The following is a 20596-nucleotide window of genomic DNA, read 5'->3' as shown; positions in this document are numbered from 1 at the left end:
GGGGCGCGCCGCCACAGTAGCACATGTGTTTCTTGTGAGAGGGTGGCGGGTAGCATAGCCACTGCAGATGAGGCCAAGGGAAGACCAGCGCAGCGCATCCTAGCGCCAAGGAATCAGCTGGGACAGCAACTGACCATCTCCCGGCGACGGCGACGGCGACGCCGGCCGTTCCTTCCGGCAACTGTCTGTGCCGTACGTACGTTGGTGTCAACTGTCATGTCACGTAATCCGTCGCTAGGCTAGGCTAGGCTAGGTATGGAGCGACGTGTCCAGTGCGCCCACGGCTTTGCCTGCCTTTGCCCCCGCTGTTCTGTGGTAAATTAAGTTTGGTGCTAGAACTGGGACTGCAGCAATGTGTAATAAGTTCAGCGATTTCCTTCATCGTATCCACCCATGTCAGGTGCCGTTACCATCGCTTGCTTATCTACCGCCATCATGTGTGGACCAACACACACGTGTGCAGCAGTCAACTCGGAGCGGAGCTAGCATAGACGACAAAAGTACGCTTTCCTAATCCAAGTGCGAAATCTTCTCTTCCATCTCCTTAGATATAAGTTTTTAATCACGCGGTAACTGGACGTGGCGTGGTGTACAACATACGTAGATCGATAGGACAGTTCCATGAATTTTCGCTTTTGGAGAGCACAATTTATTAGTTCGTTCAACGACTTTCAGCCGCCGAGTGTTGTGCTGTCCACACCATCACCTGTCTACTCTAGCAGCTGTTGTTATCGTACCAAGCACGCACCATCATTGAGTCGTGCGTGAGAGAGAGAGACACAGGTGTACATCCATGAATTGGGAACTCCAAAAGAAAAGGAGCACCGGTTCCAACCAGGTTACATTATACAATCGAGCCTCGTGAACCATCACACACCACCACATAGCAGCAGAAGAAAAAGGAAATCAAGAGATGGGAGCTATGCAAACCATAGAACATGCACAAAGCAAAACCTATAAATTTTTCCTTCCCTATTCCGTACAAATCGCAGTGCAATGCGCACCAGGGCAACTTTACAATCGGCATGGTGGGAAAACCTAGCACCTTATATTAACACACAAAAACTACCGATTGTCCACCACCAGACATGGGCGATACAGGTTATACAAATGGACCAAAAGGGGATGATAATAATGAGAAACAACAAGTTACGCTTACACAATACGGCAACTGCTACATGGAGAGGGAGGGGGCCTTCAAACCGCACAAAAAGAATCTAAGCTCTTTCTCGGTTTAGAATCCTCATGGAGACTACACTCCGCCAGCTCTTTCTTGGTTGCTCCACGTGTACGTCTTGGCAGCAAGATGCTTGTGGAGATGTTAGATCCTCGTATTAAATAACTGTCATGTACATCAAAACACTATTCCTTCGGGTTACTTCTCATAGCAATCCAGCAAGCATGGTACCAGGGTCATTGTATGTGGCAGGTGCTGTAGTAGGCAACTGTGGCTGGACTGCTGCGCGAGGTGGGGCGACCTGAGTCCTTGGGATATCAACCAGATGTTCTTTGATGAACTCTTTCAACCTGTTTACCAAAATCTTTCAATCAACTTCTGCATTACAAATTACACTTAGCAATGAACCATAATTTAAATAAATGGAGCTAGACTATACTCGAATGTCAAATATTGGTCGCCCGAGGCAACTGTTAGCCGCAGTTGGGTCCTGTCTTGTGGATCTGTTTCAACTCGTATCTGGAAAGAATCAAAAGATAAGCAACAAACTGTTACATATTGGCAAAAGGGGAACAAAAATACAGGTCTCCCGTCTCCCTGAAAGGGGTTGCCAATTATCAAACCCATAATTGATGCAGTGACACAAACCTAATCTTTGCTGTTTTTCATAGTTTTTGCTATTCTAGATCCAACTTGACGGATACCCTAATGGGCTGCTGTTCAGCGATGGAAATGAACCTTAAAAGAAAAAGAATGGATTGAATCGGCGTGTATTCTGAAGTCTAAACAATGCTGGTTTCATATCTAACTGAATTGTGCCTGTCAGTGACTAGTAGGTCTAAGAGCTAAACGAGCTAGCTTGATACCAACGTATGATTGACGCCTATATCCAATATTGAGTGAAGAGTGGATCAAAGTTCGAATTGGGGCTTGGTTATTAATAAAACAAAAAGGCTCACTACAACACTAGCCCTGAAAGAATATTACCAGGCACAAATGCATTCAGCAACCGTAAAAAATTATCACAGGATTCGTTTCTTAAGGAAAATTGACATGGCACAGCTAAGAATATAAACGGCAGTAAACAATCATGCTTACCAGACAAAGCATGGCACGTGTTGCTTCAGAAAAGAATGTCGTGCATGCAACCAGATTGTTCGGGTTGTTATCCTAAAAGAGCAAGAACTTCAACTGTTTAAAAAACAAAATGACCCAAAATAGAGAGACAAATATCAAACTACATACAAGTCCAGGAGCGACCGCCAAGTGAAGGCTCATGAAAAGATTAGCCATCTCAGAAAGAGGCATGGGTTTCACACCTTTAACCTGTTCATCACATGGAAAATATGTCCATTAGAAATTGTACTCAAATAATTATTACGAGAATCTTTCAGTTTCTACATCATTCAGAAGGCGACTCCGCACCGCCACCGCCCACCATGCTGCCCTTTCCTATCCTCAACAATACAATTGAGGTCTTACCACTTCTTGAACCTTCAGCGAATGAACAGTAAGCGCTTTCCACTGGGAGAAAAATTCTTCAGGGGTAAGAGTTATAGTCTGCAAAAATTTATTCAATACAACAGGGAGTCGAAGTTTGGCATCCACCTGCATAAGCAAAACAAGAACAGCATTATTACCAGGTGACAATAATAGGTGAATATTCAGACACTTAGGGGGGAAATATGATGGCGTAGAATAATCACCAGTGAAGTCCCAAAAGCATACGAGAAATCTAGAACCGCAACATCTCTACTTGCAAGGAGATTCGCAACCTCAAGGGGAACTTGCACCTACAAAAAAATAACCAAGGAATTGAAGTACGGCATGAAAGAAAACTTCAAATGTGCAAAAGCACTATACTGCATCACTTGGTACCTGCGCTCTTGGAGGAATAGTATCAGGAACTGACGAAAGTTCCATTTTCAAATGACTAGGAGGCAAAATCAGCGCCCGCACTGACGTAAGGGCTGAAGTATTTTTGTTACCCAGGAAAAGAACAAGACGGCCATGATGGGCACGCCACTCCGCTTTCAAGCCAATCTAGACACAAGGTATAGTAGGGAAAAAAAAGATGTGCGTCATGAGTGAAGATAAAAACGTACAGTTATGTGAAGTGATGCAACACAAGCAATTTATGCAAACCTGGATGTAAGGATCCTCGTACAGCACCCCACTATCTTTTGTGCACAAAATATGAAACTTCTCCTCGACGTTGACAATTGGCTGTATAAAGCAGAATTCATTTCACAGGTGTCAGTAGAAGAGAACATGCCCCTATAAAAATTTACCAGCACAATAGTTCAACTAGCATACAGCCTGAGAAAGAAAATAAGAGTACACCAGTACCTGAACTGAGTTGGACTGATCATCAAGGGTAGCAAGTGCCAAGTCACCAGCTGGACTTTGATTAGCATTCAATCCTTGGGCAGGATTTTGCTCTACAGCAGGAGGGCCTTCTATCGCAAGAGGACCCAAAAGATCTGCCAGGAGGAGGTCTCCGGGAGAGGTAGAATGGGATGTAGAGGGAGGTTCAGCTTTAATCTCATTGTTGATTTCAGTAATGTTTGTGTCCCTGTTCTGCACTTCGACAGGAGTCCCATTTTCTTTGGGAGCTTCAACAGGAGGCTTAGGAGCTTCTTCATAACTTACTCCACTCTCCTGAGTGTCAGAAACAGTTTGACTTGGCATCTTCACAAGAGTGAGATTATTAACTGGTGGTGCAAATCCATTTGCAGGGGGGTGATCAGCTACAACAAGAGCACTAGATGTTTGTTGCTGACTGCGTAGCTTTATGGCACTTTGCTCTGCTGTGTCAATTTCAGCGTCTTCAGCCTTCTTCAACAGTGCAGACTAGATTTGGCAAATAACCCACAGTAAGGGGAAAATCCTTCTCAATGGAATAAATTGACGTTGACCAAGAGAAAGTGTCCTATCAATGGAGTTACCTCACGTTCAGGGAATTTTGGCATTTCAGCCAACACATCTGCCAAAGCAGGACCTTTCCTGCTTAGTTCAAAATATTCAACTGCTCTCTGTTGTATTTCAACATCAATATAGCTCTCGTACCTAGAATACAATGTAAAGAGGAGAACAAGAGCTTAGCAACACATAAAGTGGTAATATATCGCTAAAGCTTGAGCTGGAAGAATCATTTGATACTTTTTAAATATTGTGAGGATTTGTTGTTGCAGTCCAACATCAGGAGGTTGAGTGTGCATCAATATCTTGGCATAGGTTGAGAGAAGAATAGCTACAGTACTTGCCCTGATGGAAAAAACGATAGTGTGTGCGTTAGAACATGATAGAAAATGACATTTAAGTTACTCAAGTACAAGCTTTCGCGACTTACGATACTGTAGGAAGTTTATCATTTATAATAGCAAACAATTCCTTAGGGCTACAGCCAGGTCTCCGGGCCAAAAGATGTCCATACTCCCCAAGAAGGTAGGCACTCACCTGTATAGTTACAAAAGAAGGATAAGGTAATGCAAGAAAAGAAGTATGTAGGCACAAATAGGACAGTACTCAGATGCCAGGCAGATTCCATTCCCTTTTTAATCAGCAGGTAATTTCATGTAACAGAATATGTATTCAACATAAAGGTAAAACTATCTTACTAAGGATTGTATATCATGTTTCAATGAAAATTAATATCATCTAGTAGCTCCGTAAATTCAGTTTTCACAATACCACAAATTCAGCTGATGAAAAATACCTTGACCATCGTCTCATGTAAAGCAGGCTTGTCAAGATATTCTCTCGCTTTAGTTGCAGCGTATGACTGATAAAATTGCAAAAAATGAACCATAAATTCAAAAAAAAAAGTAGAGATGATTTTGCTCAACTATATATATACACAAACCTGTAGGTCTTCGTTGTTCGTAACAAATTGTACCACTCGATACCATATATCATCACTTACAAAATCTCCAGCTTTGTCTATAAGTTGAAGAATAACATCAACATACCTACACAAATACAAATCAGATATAGCAAAAACTCAATGGTGACGAAATTGCATAAATTAAAATGCACACAGAACTGACAACACAATTTGCTACAGTTGTTAAATCCAGTAATTAAATATCAGGTTGAGCACAATTATACGGGAGATGGTAGAAAGCTGAAGTCTATGGGAGCTGGTAAATCAATCCTGGTTAGCAAAACACATCAAGAATGAACATATCCAATTCAGTATAATACAATACAACAGCAAAACCGATTAAACATTTTAATCAAAATTAAATTGGGGTATGAAGCCCCAAAAGTCGCAAAATAGGAGGATAACAAGTAAAGAAAGTTTTACAAGAAATATCATAATCCCTCCCTCCGGTTGCATATGTAAGTCTGTTCAGCCTTTACGAACTTTCTCTAAGCATAAGTCATTGTACAACTAAGAATTTCAAGCTAATTAACCCCTTTCTCCATAGTTTACCCTGATGGAATGTTACTTATTCTAATAAATAATTGTGACCTCCTCCTGATCTCTTTGTTTCTCAAAAGTATTTAAGCGATGCAGGAATAATTATGACATAAAAATATTTCATGGTATGATAAAAAACAATCCAATCTACTAAAGTTCCAAAACTGAGGCTGATAAATATGTTTCTGACTACAGAAGGAACAAATTATCTTTATATATGCTTCTGTTGTCTTCATCTATTGTTATAATTATGTGCAGGTATTGTCCAGCTTGGTGACCCCCGCGTCGCCCTCCAGCTTGGGCGAGTCGGGCGGCAACCCTAGCCGCCGCCACACCCTCTCCCCCTCCCTCCCCTCTCCTGCTGCGCCGCCGCCAGAGCAGGCCGCCGGCAAGGCTGTGCAGCCGGCCGGAATGGCGGTGGCGGGGTTGAGGATGGCCTGTGGGGAAGCTCGGCTGGGCGGATCCACGGCGGTCGAGGAATTTCTCGGTGCTGGCACGGCTTTCCAGGGGCGGCGAGTTCTCGTCGCAGGGCCGCGGCTGCCAGAGCCGGACGGAGCTGGACCTCGGCGTCGACACCTCAAGGCCCCCTCGAGCATCTCCTTTCTATTTCTCTGGTGGCTGCTCGGGGCTGCGCCTGCCAGCGGCCGGGGCCGAGATGGGTCCGGAGGAGAAGGCCGAGGATGAGCGCCATGGCGCTGTCGGCGAGCTCCTCAGCGCGGTTGGCGTCGGCGTGGATGAGGCGGAAGCCCAGGTCGACAGATGTCGCGTCGTCGGTTGTGCGGTCTGCAGAGCCGGGGCAGAGCTGCAGTTGTCGGGGCCGCATCCGGGTGGGCGACGACGGTGGATTTCTCTCCCGCTTCTCCCTCCGTCATCCTCTTCCATCCTTGCATGGCAGCGCCGGCAGTGGCTGGATCTGGCACCTCCAGGTCTGGAGGCGGCGCGGGTGGTGTCAGCCTCGTTGGGTGGCGGCTGCGCTGGTCTGGGGCTACGGATGCTCCGTCTTCGAGGCTAGTTCTGAGACCCTTTAGGTTGGGGGGCTTCACCCGGTGGTGGGGCTCTCGCGCCCGGCAGCAGTTGACGGGGTGTCGCATGTGTCGGGGCCATCGGGGGCAACCGGAAACGGCTTCAGCTCGCGACAGTGTGTCGCACGCGGCATGGTGAGGCCCAGTTCCATGTGCCCATCCAGAGGGGATGGCGGCCGACGCAGCTATGCGGCTGATACGGCAGCCAGCGCGTCGATGCCCCTCTAGATGGGTATGTGCGGGTTGACAGGGCATCGACGACAGCGTGGAGGGCATCTTGGGCGAAAGCCTCTATGACGGTGACGCCCGTGGGCGCCACTTCCCACTTTGAGGGCGTCACATTGCTCAGTCTTCCATAGGCGAAAGCCCGGTCCATCTTGGACATGTGACGGTGGCGTCCTAGACGTCACTCCCTTCTTGAAGGCGTCACGTTTAGTGTAGGCATCGTCGTGTTTCTTTTAGCCATGTGTGGCCCGCCTGGCGAAGTCGAAGCTGCTCGTACCTTGAGTTGAGCTCGGCAACTATGACGTTGGATGAGCTTTGTGTGTGGGGTTGCCACTGCTTGTGATGTTTGGGCACTCCGGCACTGTGTAGGTTTCGGGCCCGGTTTTCCTTAAAACTGGGTCAATTCTAATCTTCTTCTTAATGGAAAGACAGAGTTCCTGTCATTACGTTCAAAAAAATTATGTGCAGGTGTAGCTATATTACTCCAAAAACTCTTACTCGTAAGATGATCAATTCAATTAATTAATCGGCATTCCTCTTTCAAAAAATTATATTTAGAAAGATCTGCAAGCATTAAAAAGCATCAAACAGTTACTGGTTGCTAACAAATCAGATAACTAGGCAAAGCACAGTTCTAACATGTAACTGCATGGTTGCAATGGTCACATATGTCCTACAAAAATGCCAAATTTGCAACACAGTAACTGGAAAACTGGCAGACGTTGTGATCAAAATCTTACCACAATAGTTGCGGAGCAAATTTTTCTGCAAGAATAGCTGCCTTCAGAGACAACTCTTCACGCATTGCAAATTCTGCTGTATCAAGGTACTGTGAGGTAAGAGAAGAGGATTCAGCCTTAGAAAGTAAGAATGACATGAATAAAAAATAGTACAGTGTGGTTAAGACCCCCCCCCCCCCTCAAAAGAGTAGTTACCTGCAACAACTCCTCCACAATTTCCTTCGCGTTTGTAACATCACACATGCCATATAATAAATCAAGAGCCCTTCTCCTAATGCTGCAATACAATGACATGAAGTTGCAATAAAGGTGATTGTGGCACAGTTTATTGAAAAGAAAACAGAATCCAGAGAGGCAAAGAGCTAACATAAACTACATCATGCACATGTGAAAATGTAGGCACTGTTTATTCTTAGTGTTCACCCTTTACTAACATACAATTCAAAGCCACTATCCTGCATGTAAGAGATTGCGAGTAACTTCAAACATTCTAGTACAAGTACAATATAATGAAGGGGCAGTTTACACATAAAACGGAATGACTGGACCCACTGTTGTGATTAAAAACAATATAATTGCATTTCAGCTATATTCACTTAGAACTAAAAATGTATTTGTGACACGTGTGGTTTCATCTTTATCCCAACCCAGCTTGATTGGGACCAAAAGGTTTTAATGTTGTGTTTGAAAAAGTGTGGAGTTGATGCAGAAGCTGTTAAGGCCCATAAGGCCTATATGCATATATATGCTACAGTACCCGTGGGGGTGATTATCTCGGCTAATCAAGGTCAGTAACATGGTATCAGAGAAGGTTAGGGTTAGGGTTTACGTCTAAACCCGACCCTGATCCAAAATTTTGGCGCCGTCGCGCCGTCGTTGTGCTGCCATCGCGGCCAGCTCTCCGGCCTGCCGTCGCGGCCATCCCTTCCCTCCTCTGCCGCCGTCGCGCGGTTTTCCCCGCCAGGGAATCTCGCCGGCCTGCGCCTGCGCCGTCCGCCGGATCTCGGCCGCCATCGTCCTCCGCCGGATCTTGGCCTGCGCCTGCGGGATCTCTGTCGCGTCGTCCGCCGCCAGAGGCTTTCGGCCGCCGCCTCCTTCAACGATCCGCCGTCCGCCAGAGGCGGATCTCCCTCCTTCAACGGCCGCCGCCAGGGGCAGAGATCCGCGCCAGGAGCTGCGCGCCCTCAGCCGCCTGGGGCAGGCCGCCGTCTGCCGTCCGCCCGTTCTCTGCCAGGGGCAGAGATCCGCGCGCTCTCAGCCGCCTGGGGCAGGGCGTCGTTCTCTGCCAAGGGCAGGGCGCCGTTCTCCCGTCGTTCTCTGCCAGGGGCAGGGCGCCGTTCTCTGCCAGGGGCAGAGAACTCGCCGTCCTCTGCAGAAAATCTACACCGTCCGCTGCTGTTGCGGACAGGGCCGAGGATCTGCAACATCGCTGCTCCCGCCAGCCGCCAGCCGCTGTTCAACTCGGCTTCCGCGCCCAGGACCTCTGTCAACTCGTCCAAGTCGGTCTGCCCTGGTTTGTTTGGTCTCAGGTCTCCTGTTCTCCCTGATTTTTCCTTCAATTCAATATGGCGACAAATGCTATTGTGGTCAATATCACTCTTGATGGTCAAAATTATCCGGAGTGGGCTTTCTGTGTTGAGACTGCCCTCCGAGGACATGGATTACTCTTCCATTTGACTGATGCGGCACCTGTTCTTGCTGATGATCGTCGCAATGCTGCTGATATCAAAACATGGCAGCTTAATGATGGTAAAGTAATGGCTGCTATGGTGAACAGCGTCAAACCGTCGATGATTATGAGCTTGTCTAAATTCAAAACTGCTAAAGCCATCTGGTCTCATTTGAAGGAGCGTTTTGTTCAGGACAGTGGTGCTCTATTACACACTCTCATGCATCAGACACATGTTATTGAGCAAAATGATATGAGTATTGATGAGTACTACTCAGCCTTTGATCGCCTGATGAGTGCCTTGACATCAATGGTGCCTGCTTGTACTGCTGATCTGTGTCCGGCTCATAAGTTTATTGAGAAGTTCTTCACTTACAGATTTGTTATGGGCGTTCGAGCCGAGTTTGATTCTCTTCGTGCTCGTTTACTTCAGGGTTCTGACACTCTCACAATGGCTAAGGCGTTGTCTGCTTTACTTGCTGAAGAGACTCGTCTTAATTCTCTATCCTCTACCGGTGGTAATCCTCACAGTGTGTTGGCTGCTGCCCAGAAACCTAAGAATATTTTTAAGCCTGGTGATCATTGTGGCAAGACCAATCATCAATCTGAGCTTTGCTTTGTCAAGTTCCCTGATAAGTTGACTGATTTCCGTGCACGACGTGCTGCTCGTGGTCGTGGTCCAGGACCATCTAATAGAGGCTCAGTTGCTGTTGCTGCCACTTCGTCCGCTTGTACTTCAGAGTCGGCCTGGGTACTTGATTCAGGAGCTTCCTTTCATGTCACATCTGATCAGTCAAAGTTGGCTTCTACTACACCTGTCACAGATGGTGCTTCAGTGCAGACAGCTGATGGTACTGTATGCCACATTACTCATAAGGGTTCTCTTTCAGATCCACACTTTACAGTACCTAATATTTTCTTTGTTCCTGAGCTATCTATGGACCTTCTTTCAGTAGGCCAAATTACGGATCATAATTGCTTTGTCGGATTTGATGACTCATCTTGTTTTGTACAGGACCTTCGCACAGGGGAAGTGATTGGGACTGGCCGTCGTCGTAGAGCTGCTCCTCGCCTCTACATCTTGGACTCTTTGCGGCTTCCTTCCTTGGCTACATCTCCAGCGCATGTGCTTTCAGCTACCCTTGCTTCTGTTGCGTCTTTTGCCCAGTGGCATCATCGTCTAGGTCATTTGTGTGGATCTAGATTGTCTACTCTAATAAAGTCAGGTTGCTTAGGTCATACTTCGGTTGAGTCTGATTTTCATTGTAAGGGTTGTCATCTTGGAAAACAAATACAACTTCCATATTTTACTAGTCATTCTCATTCTGTTCAACCCTTTGATTTGGTTCACTCTGATATTTGGGGTCCTGCACCTTTTGTGTCAAAAGGTGGATATAAATACTATGTTATTTTTATTGATGATCATTCTCGCTACACTTGGATTTATTTCATGAAACGCCGCTCTGAGCTGATTTCTATTTATAAAACCTTTGCTCGTATGATTCACACTCAATTTTCCACTCACATTAAAACCTTTCGTTCTGATTCTGGTGGTGAATATTTATCTGATAATTTCCGCCAGTTTTTGACTTCAGAGGGTACTCTTGCTCAGCTTTCTTGCCCTGGTGCTCATGCACAGAACAGTGTGGCTGAACGCAAACATCGTCACATTATAGAAACTGCTCGCACTTTGTTGATATCTTCTTTTGTCCCGTCACATTTTTGGGGTGAAGCAGTTTCTACTGCGGTTTACCTCATCAATAGACAACCGTCATCCAAACTCTCTGGCAAAACACCTGGTGAAGTTCTTTTCGGAACTCCTCCACGATATGACCACCTTCAGTTTTTGGATGTACGTGTTATGTACTATTATCACCTCGTGAACGTACTAAATTGACTGCTTAATTTGTTGAGTGTGTTTTTCTTGGATACAGCCCTGAACATAAAGGCTATCGATGTTATGATTCATCTTCTCGTCGCATGCGTATTTCTCGAGATGTGAGCTTCAATGAAAATCGTCCCTTCTTTTACAACTCTTCCACTCATTCTTCTTTTTATTCCACAGAGTCTACCTCCTTCATGAGCCTTCCTCCCATTTCTGAAACTTCATCAGTATCACCACGTACTGTTTCTACCCCAGATGTCCTTATTCCCATCACACCACCTTCAACTTCCACATCATCTCCGTCTTACTCTTCCAAACCACCTGTCACTCAGGCTTACATTCGTCGTCCTCGCTCTACTCCCACGGCCAGTCCTGATGACGATCCTGTTGCTGATACTTGTACTAACAATGATGACTCTCATGTTGTTTTTAATCAGGGGTATCATCTTCGTGACCGTGGCACTATTGCAGCTCCAGAACGTTATGGGTTTTCCCGTGCTGGTGCAGTCATTGCTGAACCATCATCTTATAAAGAGGCGTCTGGTATACCTGAGTGGCAGCTTGCTATGACTGATGAATTAAATGTCCTTCATCGCACATGTACATGGGATGTTGTTCCGTTACCTGCTGGTGTTGTACCTATCACGTGCAAATGGGTATTCAAGGTTAAAACCAAATCTGATGGGTCTATTGAGCGATATAAAGCTCGTCTTGTGGCCAGAGGTTTTCAACAGACACAGGGTATTGACTATGATGAGACTTTTGCACCTGTGGCCCATCTGACTACCGTCCGAGCTTTACTTGCTGTTGCAGCCTCATCTTCTTGGACTATCTCTCAGATGGATGTCAAAAATGCTTTTCTTCATGGTGATTTACATGAGGAAGTCTATATGCATCCACCTCCTGGGATAGAGGTTCCATCAGGGCATGTATGTCGTCTCCGTCGAGCCTTGTATGGTCTCAAACAAGCTCCTCGTGCTTGGTTTGAGAGATTTGTTTCTGTCATCAAGGCTTGTGGTTTCTATTCTAGTGATCATGATCCTGCATTGTTCATTCATGTTTCTTCACGAGGACGCACATTGTTATTACTATATGTTGATGACATGTTGATTACAGGCGATGATCCAGACCATATAGCTCATGTGAAGGCGTCTCTGAGTAAGGAATTTCAAATGTCTGACTTGGGGGCACTCAGTTATTTCTTGGGCATTGAGGTTTTGCAGACTCAAAATGGTATTTATCTTTCTCAGGCCAAGTACATACAAGATCTTCTTGATCGTTCTGGTCTTAGTGATACTCGCATTGTTGCCACGCCTATGGATCTACACTTATCTCTTCGTCCGACTGATGGGACACCTTTGGAGGATCCATCTCGATATAGACATCTTGTTGGCAGCTTAGTTTATCTTACTGTCACCAGGCCAGATATTGCTCATGCGGTTCAGATCTTGAGTCAGTTTGTCTCTGCTCCTACATCAGTTCATTATGGGCACTTACTTCGTGTGCTTAGATATTTACGGGGGACAAAAACACAATGTTTATTTTATGACTCAAATTCCCCACTTCAGCTTCACGCTTACTCTGATGCTACCTGGGCCAGTGATCCTACAGATCGTCGCTCCATCACTGGTTACTGTATTCTTCTTGGATCATCCCTTATTGCTTGGAAATCCAAGAAGCAAGCTGCTGTATCTAGATCTAGTACTGAAGCAGAACTTCGAGCCCTGGCTACTACTACTGCTGAGATTATCTGGATTCGTTGGCTCTTGGCTGATCTAGGCGTTTCTTGTGACTCGCCTACACTTCTTCGCTGTGACAACACTGGAGCTATACAAATTTGTCATGATCCAGTGAAGCGTGAACTCACAAAACACATTGGTGTTGATGTCTCATTCACTAGATCTCATTGTCATCAGAAGACCATTGATCTTCAATATGTGCCCTCAGAATTACAGCTTGCGGATTTCTTCACAAAAGCACAAACTAGGGCACAACATCAGTTTCATCTAATCAAACTCAATGCTTCAAATCCTCCACTTCCGCCTTGAGTTTGACAGGGGGTGTTAAGGCCCATAAGGCCTATATGCCTATATATATGCTACAGTACCCGTGGGGGTGATTATCTCGGCTAATCAAGGTCAGTAACAGAAGCCACCCTAGATAATTCAGAATATCATATCATCTACGGGGAAACGTCTGGATGTTCATGTTATACCATTTAATCCTTTTGATAAGTATAGAAAATTACAGACTGGAAGAGAGTCAAACCTGATATCTGGATCCTTCAAAGATGTGATGATCTGAGCCTGGTGCCTTTTAATGATATCCTGCACATCTGTTACTAACAGCATCCTAGTCATGTTTTCCTGAAAGATGGATCGATTACTGTTTCAATATGATAAATTGTACACTTGCACAACTTGATGTGAAAGCAAGACTGCCAGCAAAAGGTGTTAATCAAGTAAACATTAATAAGAAATGCAATTACCAGACCAAGGTACCGAATGTTTGGCTCCCGGACTGCAATAAACTTCCCAAGAAGAGCCACACACTGTGACATCATCTCCTTTTCAGCATCCAGATGCATGACCTATATGAAGCATTATACGTGCAAAGACTTAATTAAAAAGACAATATACCAAACTGTAATTTTGCGAAACATAAGTACAAACTCACCAGAGCAAGAGCTTCAAAGAGAACAGCATGTGAGGCATTGTTCTTGTTAACGTTTTTAACAACATCAGTACCCATCAAAATGCGCTGTAAAACCTGAAGGATGACAATAATATCATTATAATCCACACATTTTAGTACAGGTTCAGTAGAGAAGTAAAAAAAGGTAGTACCTCAAACAAAGCTCGTCTTGCGTTGGGATCTTCAATGGTAGGGAAGTACTGAAGAGCTCTCATTGTCTTAACCTGTGATGTGAAAATAAAATGTTATTCTTAGTTGAAAACATGGACCATTTCCATCCAATGTGCATGTATGTTTTCCTTCAACACACCAACATAGAACCAAAGATGTAAAATTATTCAAATCTGTGAAGGAAGACTTTAATATCAAACGATCTGCGCCTCTGCCATGGCCAATGCACTACCTAAGTCTACCCCCTGCAGGAAAAATATTCGATCTCCCTGACGATAAAAAGAAGCATTCTCACAATAGCAACTCCACATGTTTAGTTTCAGTAATTAATTCATATGGTTGCTTACTTATTATTCACAGTGCAGAATGTGTAGGATGGGTTCAGGCTTGTGGTAAACTTCAAAAAACTAGCCCTGCATCACAACTTGCCTAAATAGCTTAGAGTAACTCTTATGGAAGGTTTACATAGCAACCGTTAAACTATAGACATAACTAACGTGTACAGTCATCAGTATACACACGAGTACATGACTAATTGCTTGTGTTGCTGTTTACATACCTCAAAACACAGACTAACTGAAATTATTGGTTAAGCTTAATAGAAGGTAACGGCCTAATGACCAGTAATTAAATACATATCTAGCCTAATTTTACTGATAGATCAAGCTGGATGAATGGATGATGACATGAAAGGGAAGTACGTACCTGAAGCCAAGGAGATGGAATTCCATAGTAAGTGTACTCTTGTGGAATATCTTGATTTCTTGCTAACCTCTCCAATATTCTCACACATTTAGGAAGACAATTCCAATATGCTTCAACATTGTTGGATACTAGTGAAACAAAAAGACTCGTGACAGATGTCAGCACACCTAAATCACGCTCATCTAGAAGTTGTGCCATTCGGTCAGCCCTGATATACAGAATTCGATTAGCCTATTGATTAAGTAGAGTATAATACTATAATAGAATGTATTCTATAATTTTACTACCAGCCATCAATATTCACAACATCAGGATTCTTCCTATAAAGCCGCAGAAGGCATAGAGCAGCCTTCTTTCTGACAACAGGACGGCAACTGCTTGAAATCTGACAACCATAAGATGTTTCATCAGTTTCATCATGCAGAAAACAGTGAAAGGGGGGCATAAGCAATAGAACATTCGCTTACAAGAAGTTTCTGGACATCTGGGGCTAGTGACTCAGAAAATTCTTTACCACCAATGTTACCTACCTGAAAAATATTTCAAGAAAAGATGACACAGGACACAGGAGACAGGAAAAAAGTGTAATTGCAGGGGGGATAATATAAGAGCTAGACTATCAAGTCTTAGAGCAGATGAAATGGACTAAATTCAGGGTATGTTTGGTTCAGTTGTAGATTCCTAAAAATCTGGTTCTAGTTGTGAGAAAGTTGCGGCGAGCTGACGGCTGTGAGGACCTTTAAATAAAAAAATAAAATGATTCGATCCTATAAACAGTAGCAAATGGATAATATTTTTGAAAATCTGGATGACAGAAATCTAGAAAATCTAGGGTAGAAGGAGATTCTGGATTGAACTAGAGAATCTGTAGATTTTCAGGAATCTATCCAGCTTTGGTACCTCTTTGGTTGGGATTCCAGATTTTTGACAGCGAATCTGTTTCAGAAAGCTGAACCAAACAGACCCTTAGTGTGGTAGATGTAGGAGGTGTGCAATATGATATCTCATAAAATAATTATTATGAAGCTCAAGACGTAGAAACAAAAAAAATTATTACAACAAAAAAAATAACAATAAAAGTCAATATAAGGTATAGCAATAAAAAACCATTAAATAACAAGAATATGCCTAAAATCTAGTGAAGATCTTAACACATGCTCTGCAATTTTGAAGACATTGCTTTCAAGTTTGAGTTGTTTATTTTCTTTTATGATGTTTGTACTAATTAGATGTCCATAACAACTTATTGCACCACAAGATAGTTTTAATACGACAAAAGTGCCTTTTCTAAATCAAATTTATGTGATAGTTAGAGAAGGAAGGAATGACAAGCCTGGCGCAATGGTGAGAAGCCTTCCCACTGAGCCAAAGGCCTTATGTTCGACACAGCCTCTCTACAAATGCAGGGGTAAGGCTTGCCCCGGTTATTCCTACCCCAAATCCCACTCATATGGGAGCCGCCAGCACTAGGTCTGTCCTTTTTAGTTAGAGAAGATAGGACCAAGTCCACAAATAAAACAGAGAAGGACAAGACTGAATGACGTACCATTGTCAATGCTAAGCACTGGAAGGTCTCATTTCGTCCGATTATGTCATTCCTTACTGTATTTATTACCATTCTTAAGAAATCATTATTCTCATTCAGTAAGCAAGATGTCACAATATACCCAACCTGCAGCATGCGTTAAACTGGCATTTAGTAAACAGCTCCACTAAGAAACCTTGATCATTCTACATCAAATTTAAGAATACCATGTGAGCAAAATTCCTGTGGCAAAGGATATTATAACTGAATGTTATACCTGCTTCTCAGGATACTTTGGTGCAGATATCAACGAGACAGTTTCCATATGCCCAAAATCAACATCATAACCCAGCATATAAATGTAAAGCATTTTCCATACATATTTTTTCTTCTCGTATGGTGATAAGCCCTGCAAGACAAGAAATCACATGATTTATAGCATTGGTTGCAAAGTAGTGCCCACGAATTAGGGGTTACAGGAACATTAAAGGGAGGGCTACAACTGCATGTTATAACAACATACTTCAAGGGAAAGCAGGTCCTTGGTGATCAAAGTTTTAGCTTCGATGGAAATGGTTATCTTTGGCAATCTACTTCTACACAAGGTTAACAAGAACTGCCTGCCATGGTCCATATAGTTTGACGCATTGGCGAAAACATAAGTACACTCATAGACAAGAAAAGTGTGAAAAGGCCTCTAGCTAAGTTGGTTAGGTGGTCTAAGTAGCACTCCTCAGGTCCTGTGTTCAACTCCCCATGGGAGCGAATTTCAGGTTGGGGTTAAGAAATCCCCTAGTCTGTCGCACGCCAAAGCACAGGTCTAAATTCTAGCTCCATTCGTTGTCGTTCTCACATGGACTACGATACCGCTTTGTAAGGGTGGGGCAAAAGTTCAGGGGTTTACTCAACCTGCGTGAGAAGGTCTTCTCAATTGTAATGCGGCGGGGCGGTCTTACCCCCTGTAGGTCGAGGTTTTTTTCATACACAAGAAAAGTAGTCACCATGTTTGTCTATTTTTCTATATGGGGCAATTTGCATGCACTGATGAAATTGATATCCCCACATGATTAATGTCGCATAGCACAGTGTGGTACTATTTTATTTTATTGCATAACTACAAAGGTCCCTATTGTAGGTCCATGAATTGAAGCATGTCTATAGTGTTACGATTTGGCACATCACTAAGAGGGTTACGCCCTCCCAGTGGATTTCTTTTGGGTTTTGTCTTCATTAGAATGGCTAGGTTAAACGTTGGCTCGCCAACGCCTATCACAACCCTCCTCCTTTACCAGGGCTTGGGACCTGCTATGTTGAGACAACATAGGCGGAGTTTGTTATTGAACTATTAATGTTTGAACTTACAACAACCATTTAGATTATGTAATCCCACAGTTAGAACACAAGTCTCTCTTTAGGATGTAAGCAATCAAACTTGTCAAATTTCGACCGTCATTGCACAACAAAATTGTTGTTAACACTATATTTTGTGAACGACTTTTAAATAACACTTAACTAGAAAAACAGAGGGTCAAAGCAGTGGATGGTGTCTGGACAAAAATCATTTATTAACAAGGGGGAGAACTGTTCATTCTAAATCAACATAAGGCTAAGGCTGTCTTCACCAGCTTACCCATCTTATCTCCTATTTCAAACTTCACTATATGAACAGTACAATCCACAGTGCAAAAAAATCTTGCACAACCATATGCACGATCTGCTGGAGACGGTCTAAGATGCTGCAAAAACTGGAGAGCAGTGGCGGAGCGCTCGATATGGCGAGCTATGTCGCCATACCTTACTCCGTCGTGAGGAACCGGTGCTTCAGGCTCAGGCGGTAGTGGGCAGAGAACACCAGGGCCGAGAGTGAGGCAGCGAGGCGAAGCTGTCGATGATGAAGCGTGTCTCCTCACTCTCCCATGGCGTTGTCCGCTGAGCTCCTCCTCATGCCATTCTAGTCCCGTCGATTTACTGCCTTGCGCTCAAGGTCTTCACCTGCTTCCTGTCCAACTCACCCCACCTCCCATCCGTCCACGACGCTGTCTCACTCTTCAGCTCTGCCACAGACGCACCGCAAGTCTCCATCGATGGTTCTGCACTCACGCTGCTCTGCAGCCTTAGGCCCATAGCGCTCATGCCTCGCACGCAGCTCTGCAGCCCCACCTAACGACATGAGCGCTCCTGCCTCAGCGCCATGCGCGGCTCCGCAGCCCTACACAACGGCGCCTGCACTACCTAGCGTCTCCAGTTCTCCACTGCCATAGCTTGCTTTTCGTTTGTGCTCCGCCACTGCTGGAGAGGGTCAAAGAAAATTTGCTAGTTGTGTGACCCTGGGGCTCAAAAGGAGACTAGCAATGCCAAAGCTCGCTATCTCTAACTTCCAAGAGAATCCACATCTAGCAGTTGCGGTGTGAGTTGATCATTTAATAGTTGCAGACTGTTCACAGTCACAGATAAGCCCGGACAGCCAAAGGATGAAATGGTTGAGGTTGAACCTAAGTCATTCAGAATTATCAGTGTCGTAAACACAGTTGCAACCATTTCACGATTAAGACTTAGGAGACAGCATTGCCCTTGCAGCCTCGCCAGAGGGGGGGAAGTTCAACATCGTACTGTCAGACAGGAAACAATTTTGAAACTAGCACAGCCCGAATAGACGCTGGTGAACTACAGAAGACACAGCCAAGCACCAATTCAGCGCCACGCAGTTCCTCAATTCTCGCCTAGCGGGACACGGTCATCTCAGCAAAATACGGAGCGCTCTACGCCTCAATTACGCAAATGTGTTGGCAACTAGCAAGAGGAAGGGGAGCAAGCGTGTGACCTTCTCGTTTTTGAACCGCGTGCGGATGTTGCCGAGCTCCTTGTCGACGCGGAGGCGCTCCTGCTCCTTGTTGTGGCAGTTGCGTATGTCGCTGATGAAGACCGAGAGCCCCCGCATCCCCGAGAGCGCCATCTGCCCCTGTTCCGGCCGCCGCCGCCGCCTCTAGAGAAACCCCCAGATCCGCGTGCCGCCACTCGAGATCTGACGTCCGGATCGGGAGGAGCAAAATCCTACGGGGGGCGGAATGGATCGTCGCCTCCACGCGCGGAGGCGACGCCGGGAGGAGGAAGCTTTTTTGATTCGTCCGCGGCGGTCGTCGTAGGTGGGGAAGGGGGACTGGGGAGGTGCGGCTGATCTGCCTGTCTGCCTCGCCGGTGTGTCGTCAGCGTGTGCTGGGTTGGGGGACGCTTTTCCGCTCGTTTCTGGAAGGTTTCTGCGTGGAAAAATACTGTGCGCTTCGGATTAAAGTCTTAAGACTGCGTGGGAAAATATTTGGAGTGACTGCGTGGAAAAATATATTTAATAGAAATGGGGAGAGATGATCTAATAGGATAAATTATCAGATATTAGTACGAATAAAGAGCATAGTTTAGACTAGATATAAAAGAATAAACCTCAATATCCAATTATTTACATATTAAATGGAATTTGCAATCTCTGAGATGAGATATATTCTATTCTATTCTATCATTCTAAATACAATTTTAAAAATGTATGTGAAGCAGCAACTGCTACCACGTACCTATGTGAAGCCTGAGAAACACTAGAGACAAAGGGGTATAGAGCCTGCTTCTTCTAGATTGGAAAAGTGGCAAAAGATTAGGATAAACTAAAAATGTTACTTCATAAAGCTATTGTCGGGGACCATAATTAGGGTACCCCAAAAACTTCTAAATCTCAGCTGGTAACCTCCATCAGCACAAAGCTGCAAAGGTCTGATGGGCGCGATTAAGGTCAAGGCTCAGTCCACTCAAGGGACACGATCTCGCCTCGCCCGATCCCGACCTCGGACAAAGACAGCCGACCCCGGAAGATTCACGCCTCGCCCGAGGGTCCCCTCAAGCAACGGACGCACCGTCGACTCGCCCGAGGCACAGCTCGGGTAGGCTTCGCGAAGAAGCAACCTTGGTCAAATCGCCACACCAACCGACCATATCGCAGGAGCATTTAATGCAAGGATCGCCTGACATCTTATCCTGACGCGCGCTCTTCAGTCGATAGGGCCGAAGTGACCGCAGTCACTTTGCCGCTCCACTGACTAACCCGACAGGAATATAGCGCCGCCTGCCCTGCTCCGAATGTCGTGCCACTCGCCAGAGTGAGGTCGACAGCGGCTAAGTCCAGCCTCAGGCGACATAGGAAGCTCTGCCTCGCCCGACCCCAGGGTTCGGCCCCCGTCTCGGCCTCGGAAGATGGACTTTGTCTCGCCCGACCCCAGGGCTCGGACTCAACCACGACTTAGAAGACGACGAACTCCGCCTCGCCCGACCCCAGGGCTCGGACTCAGCCTCGGCTCCGGAAGACGACGAACTCCGC

General features: G+C 45.2%; 2 protein-coding genes across 2 annotated transcripts; one reads left to right on the top strand and one right to left on the bottom strand.

Moving 5' to 3' along the window:
- Positions 1–921: 921 nt before the first annotated feature.
- On the bottom strand, positions 922–19600 carry LOC100280063 (uncharacterized). Its single transcript, XM_008674832.2, has 26 exons — positions 19061–19600; positions 16517–16648; positions 16261–16386; positions 15182–15244; positions 15002–15099; positions 14715–14922; positions 13991–14062; positions 13821–13913; positions 13633–13734; positions 13413–13510; positions 7786–7867; positions 7591–7679; positions 5043–5148; positions 4896–4961; positions 4530–4636; positions 4340–4444; positions 4126–4246; positions 3527–4030; positions 3323–3403; positions 3056–3220; positions 2884–2970; positions 2660–2785; positions 2423–2503; positions 2276–2347; positions 1617–1696; positions 922–1527 (listed from the first exon to the last, which is right to left on the bottom strand). The coding sequence occupies exons 1-26, from the start codon at positions 19190–19192 to the stop codon at positions 1383–1385; spliced, it is 3141 nt and encodes a 1046-aa protein (XP_008673054.1). The 5' UTR covers positions 19193–19600; the 3' UTR covers positions 922–1382.
- Positions 8999–10693, top strand: LOC118473258 (uncharacterized). Its single transcript, XM_035962428.1, has 2 exons — positions 8999–10110; positions 10275–10693. The coding sequence occupies exons 1-2, from the start codon at positions 9156–9158 to the stop codon at positions 10316–10318; spliced, it is 999 nt and encodes a 332-aa protein (XP_035818321.1). The 5' UTR covers positions 8999–9155; the 3' UTR covers positions 10319–10693.
- Positions 19601–20596: the final 996 nt, after the last annotated feature.

Source organism: Zea mays, chromosome 1 (assembly GCF_902167145.1).
Source record: "Zea mays cultivar B73 chromosome 1, Zm-B73-REFERENCE-NAM-5.0, whole genome shotgun sequence".
NCBI classification, from domain to species: Eukaryota; Viridiplantae; Streptophyta; class Magnoliopsida; order Poales; family Poaceae; genus Zea; species Zea mays.
Note: the sequence above shows the minus strand (reverse complement) of the source record. Positions and strands in the feature narration are given on the sequence as shown.

Coding starts and splice junctions, on each gene's coding strand:
- LOC118473258 (XM_035962428.1), top strand. CDS start 9,156: ATGGCGACAAATGCTATTGTGGTCAATATCACTCTTGATGGTCAAAAT. Junction 10,111..10,274: donor TTCAGTGCAGACAGCTGATG/GTACTGTATGCC, acceptor TGTTTTGTACAG/GACCTTCGCACAGGGGAAGT.
- LOC100280063 (XM_008674832.2), bottom strand. CDS start 19,192: ATGGCGCTCTCGGGGATGCGGGGGCTCTCGGTCTTCATCAGCGACATA. Junction 13,735..13,820: donor TCTTTGAAGCTCTTGCTCTG/GTGAGTTTGTAC, acceptor TGCTTCATATAG/GTCATGCATCTGGATGCTGA. Junction 13,511..13,632: donor ACATTCGGTACCTTGGTCTG/GTAATTGCATTT, acceptor TCCATCTTTCAG/GAAAACATGACTAGGATGCT.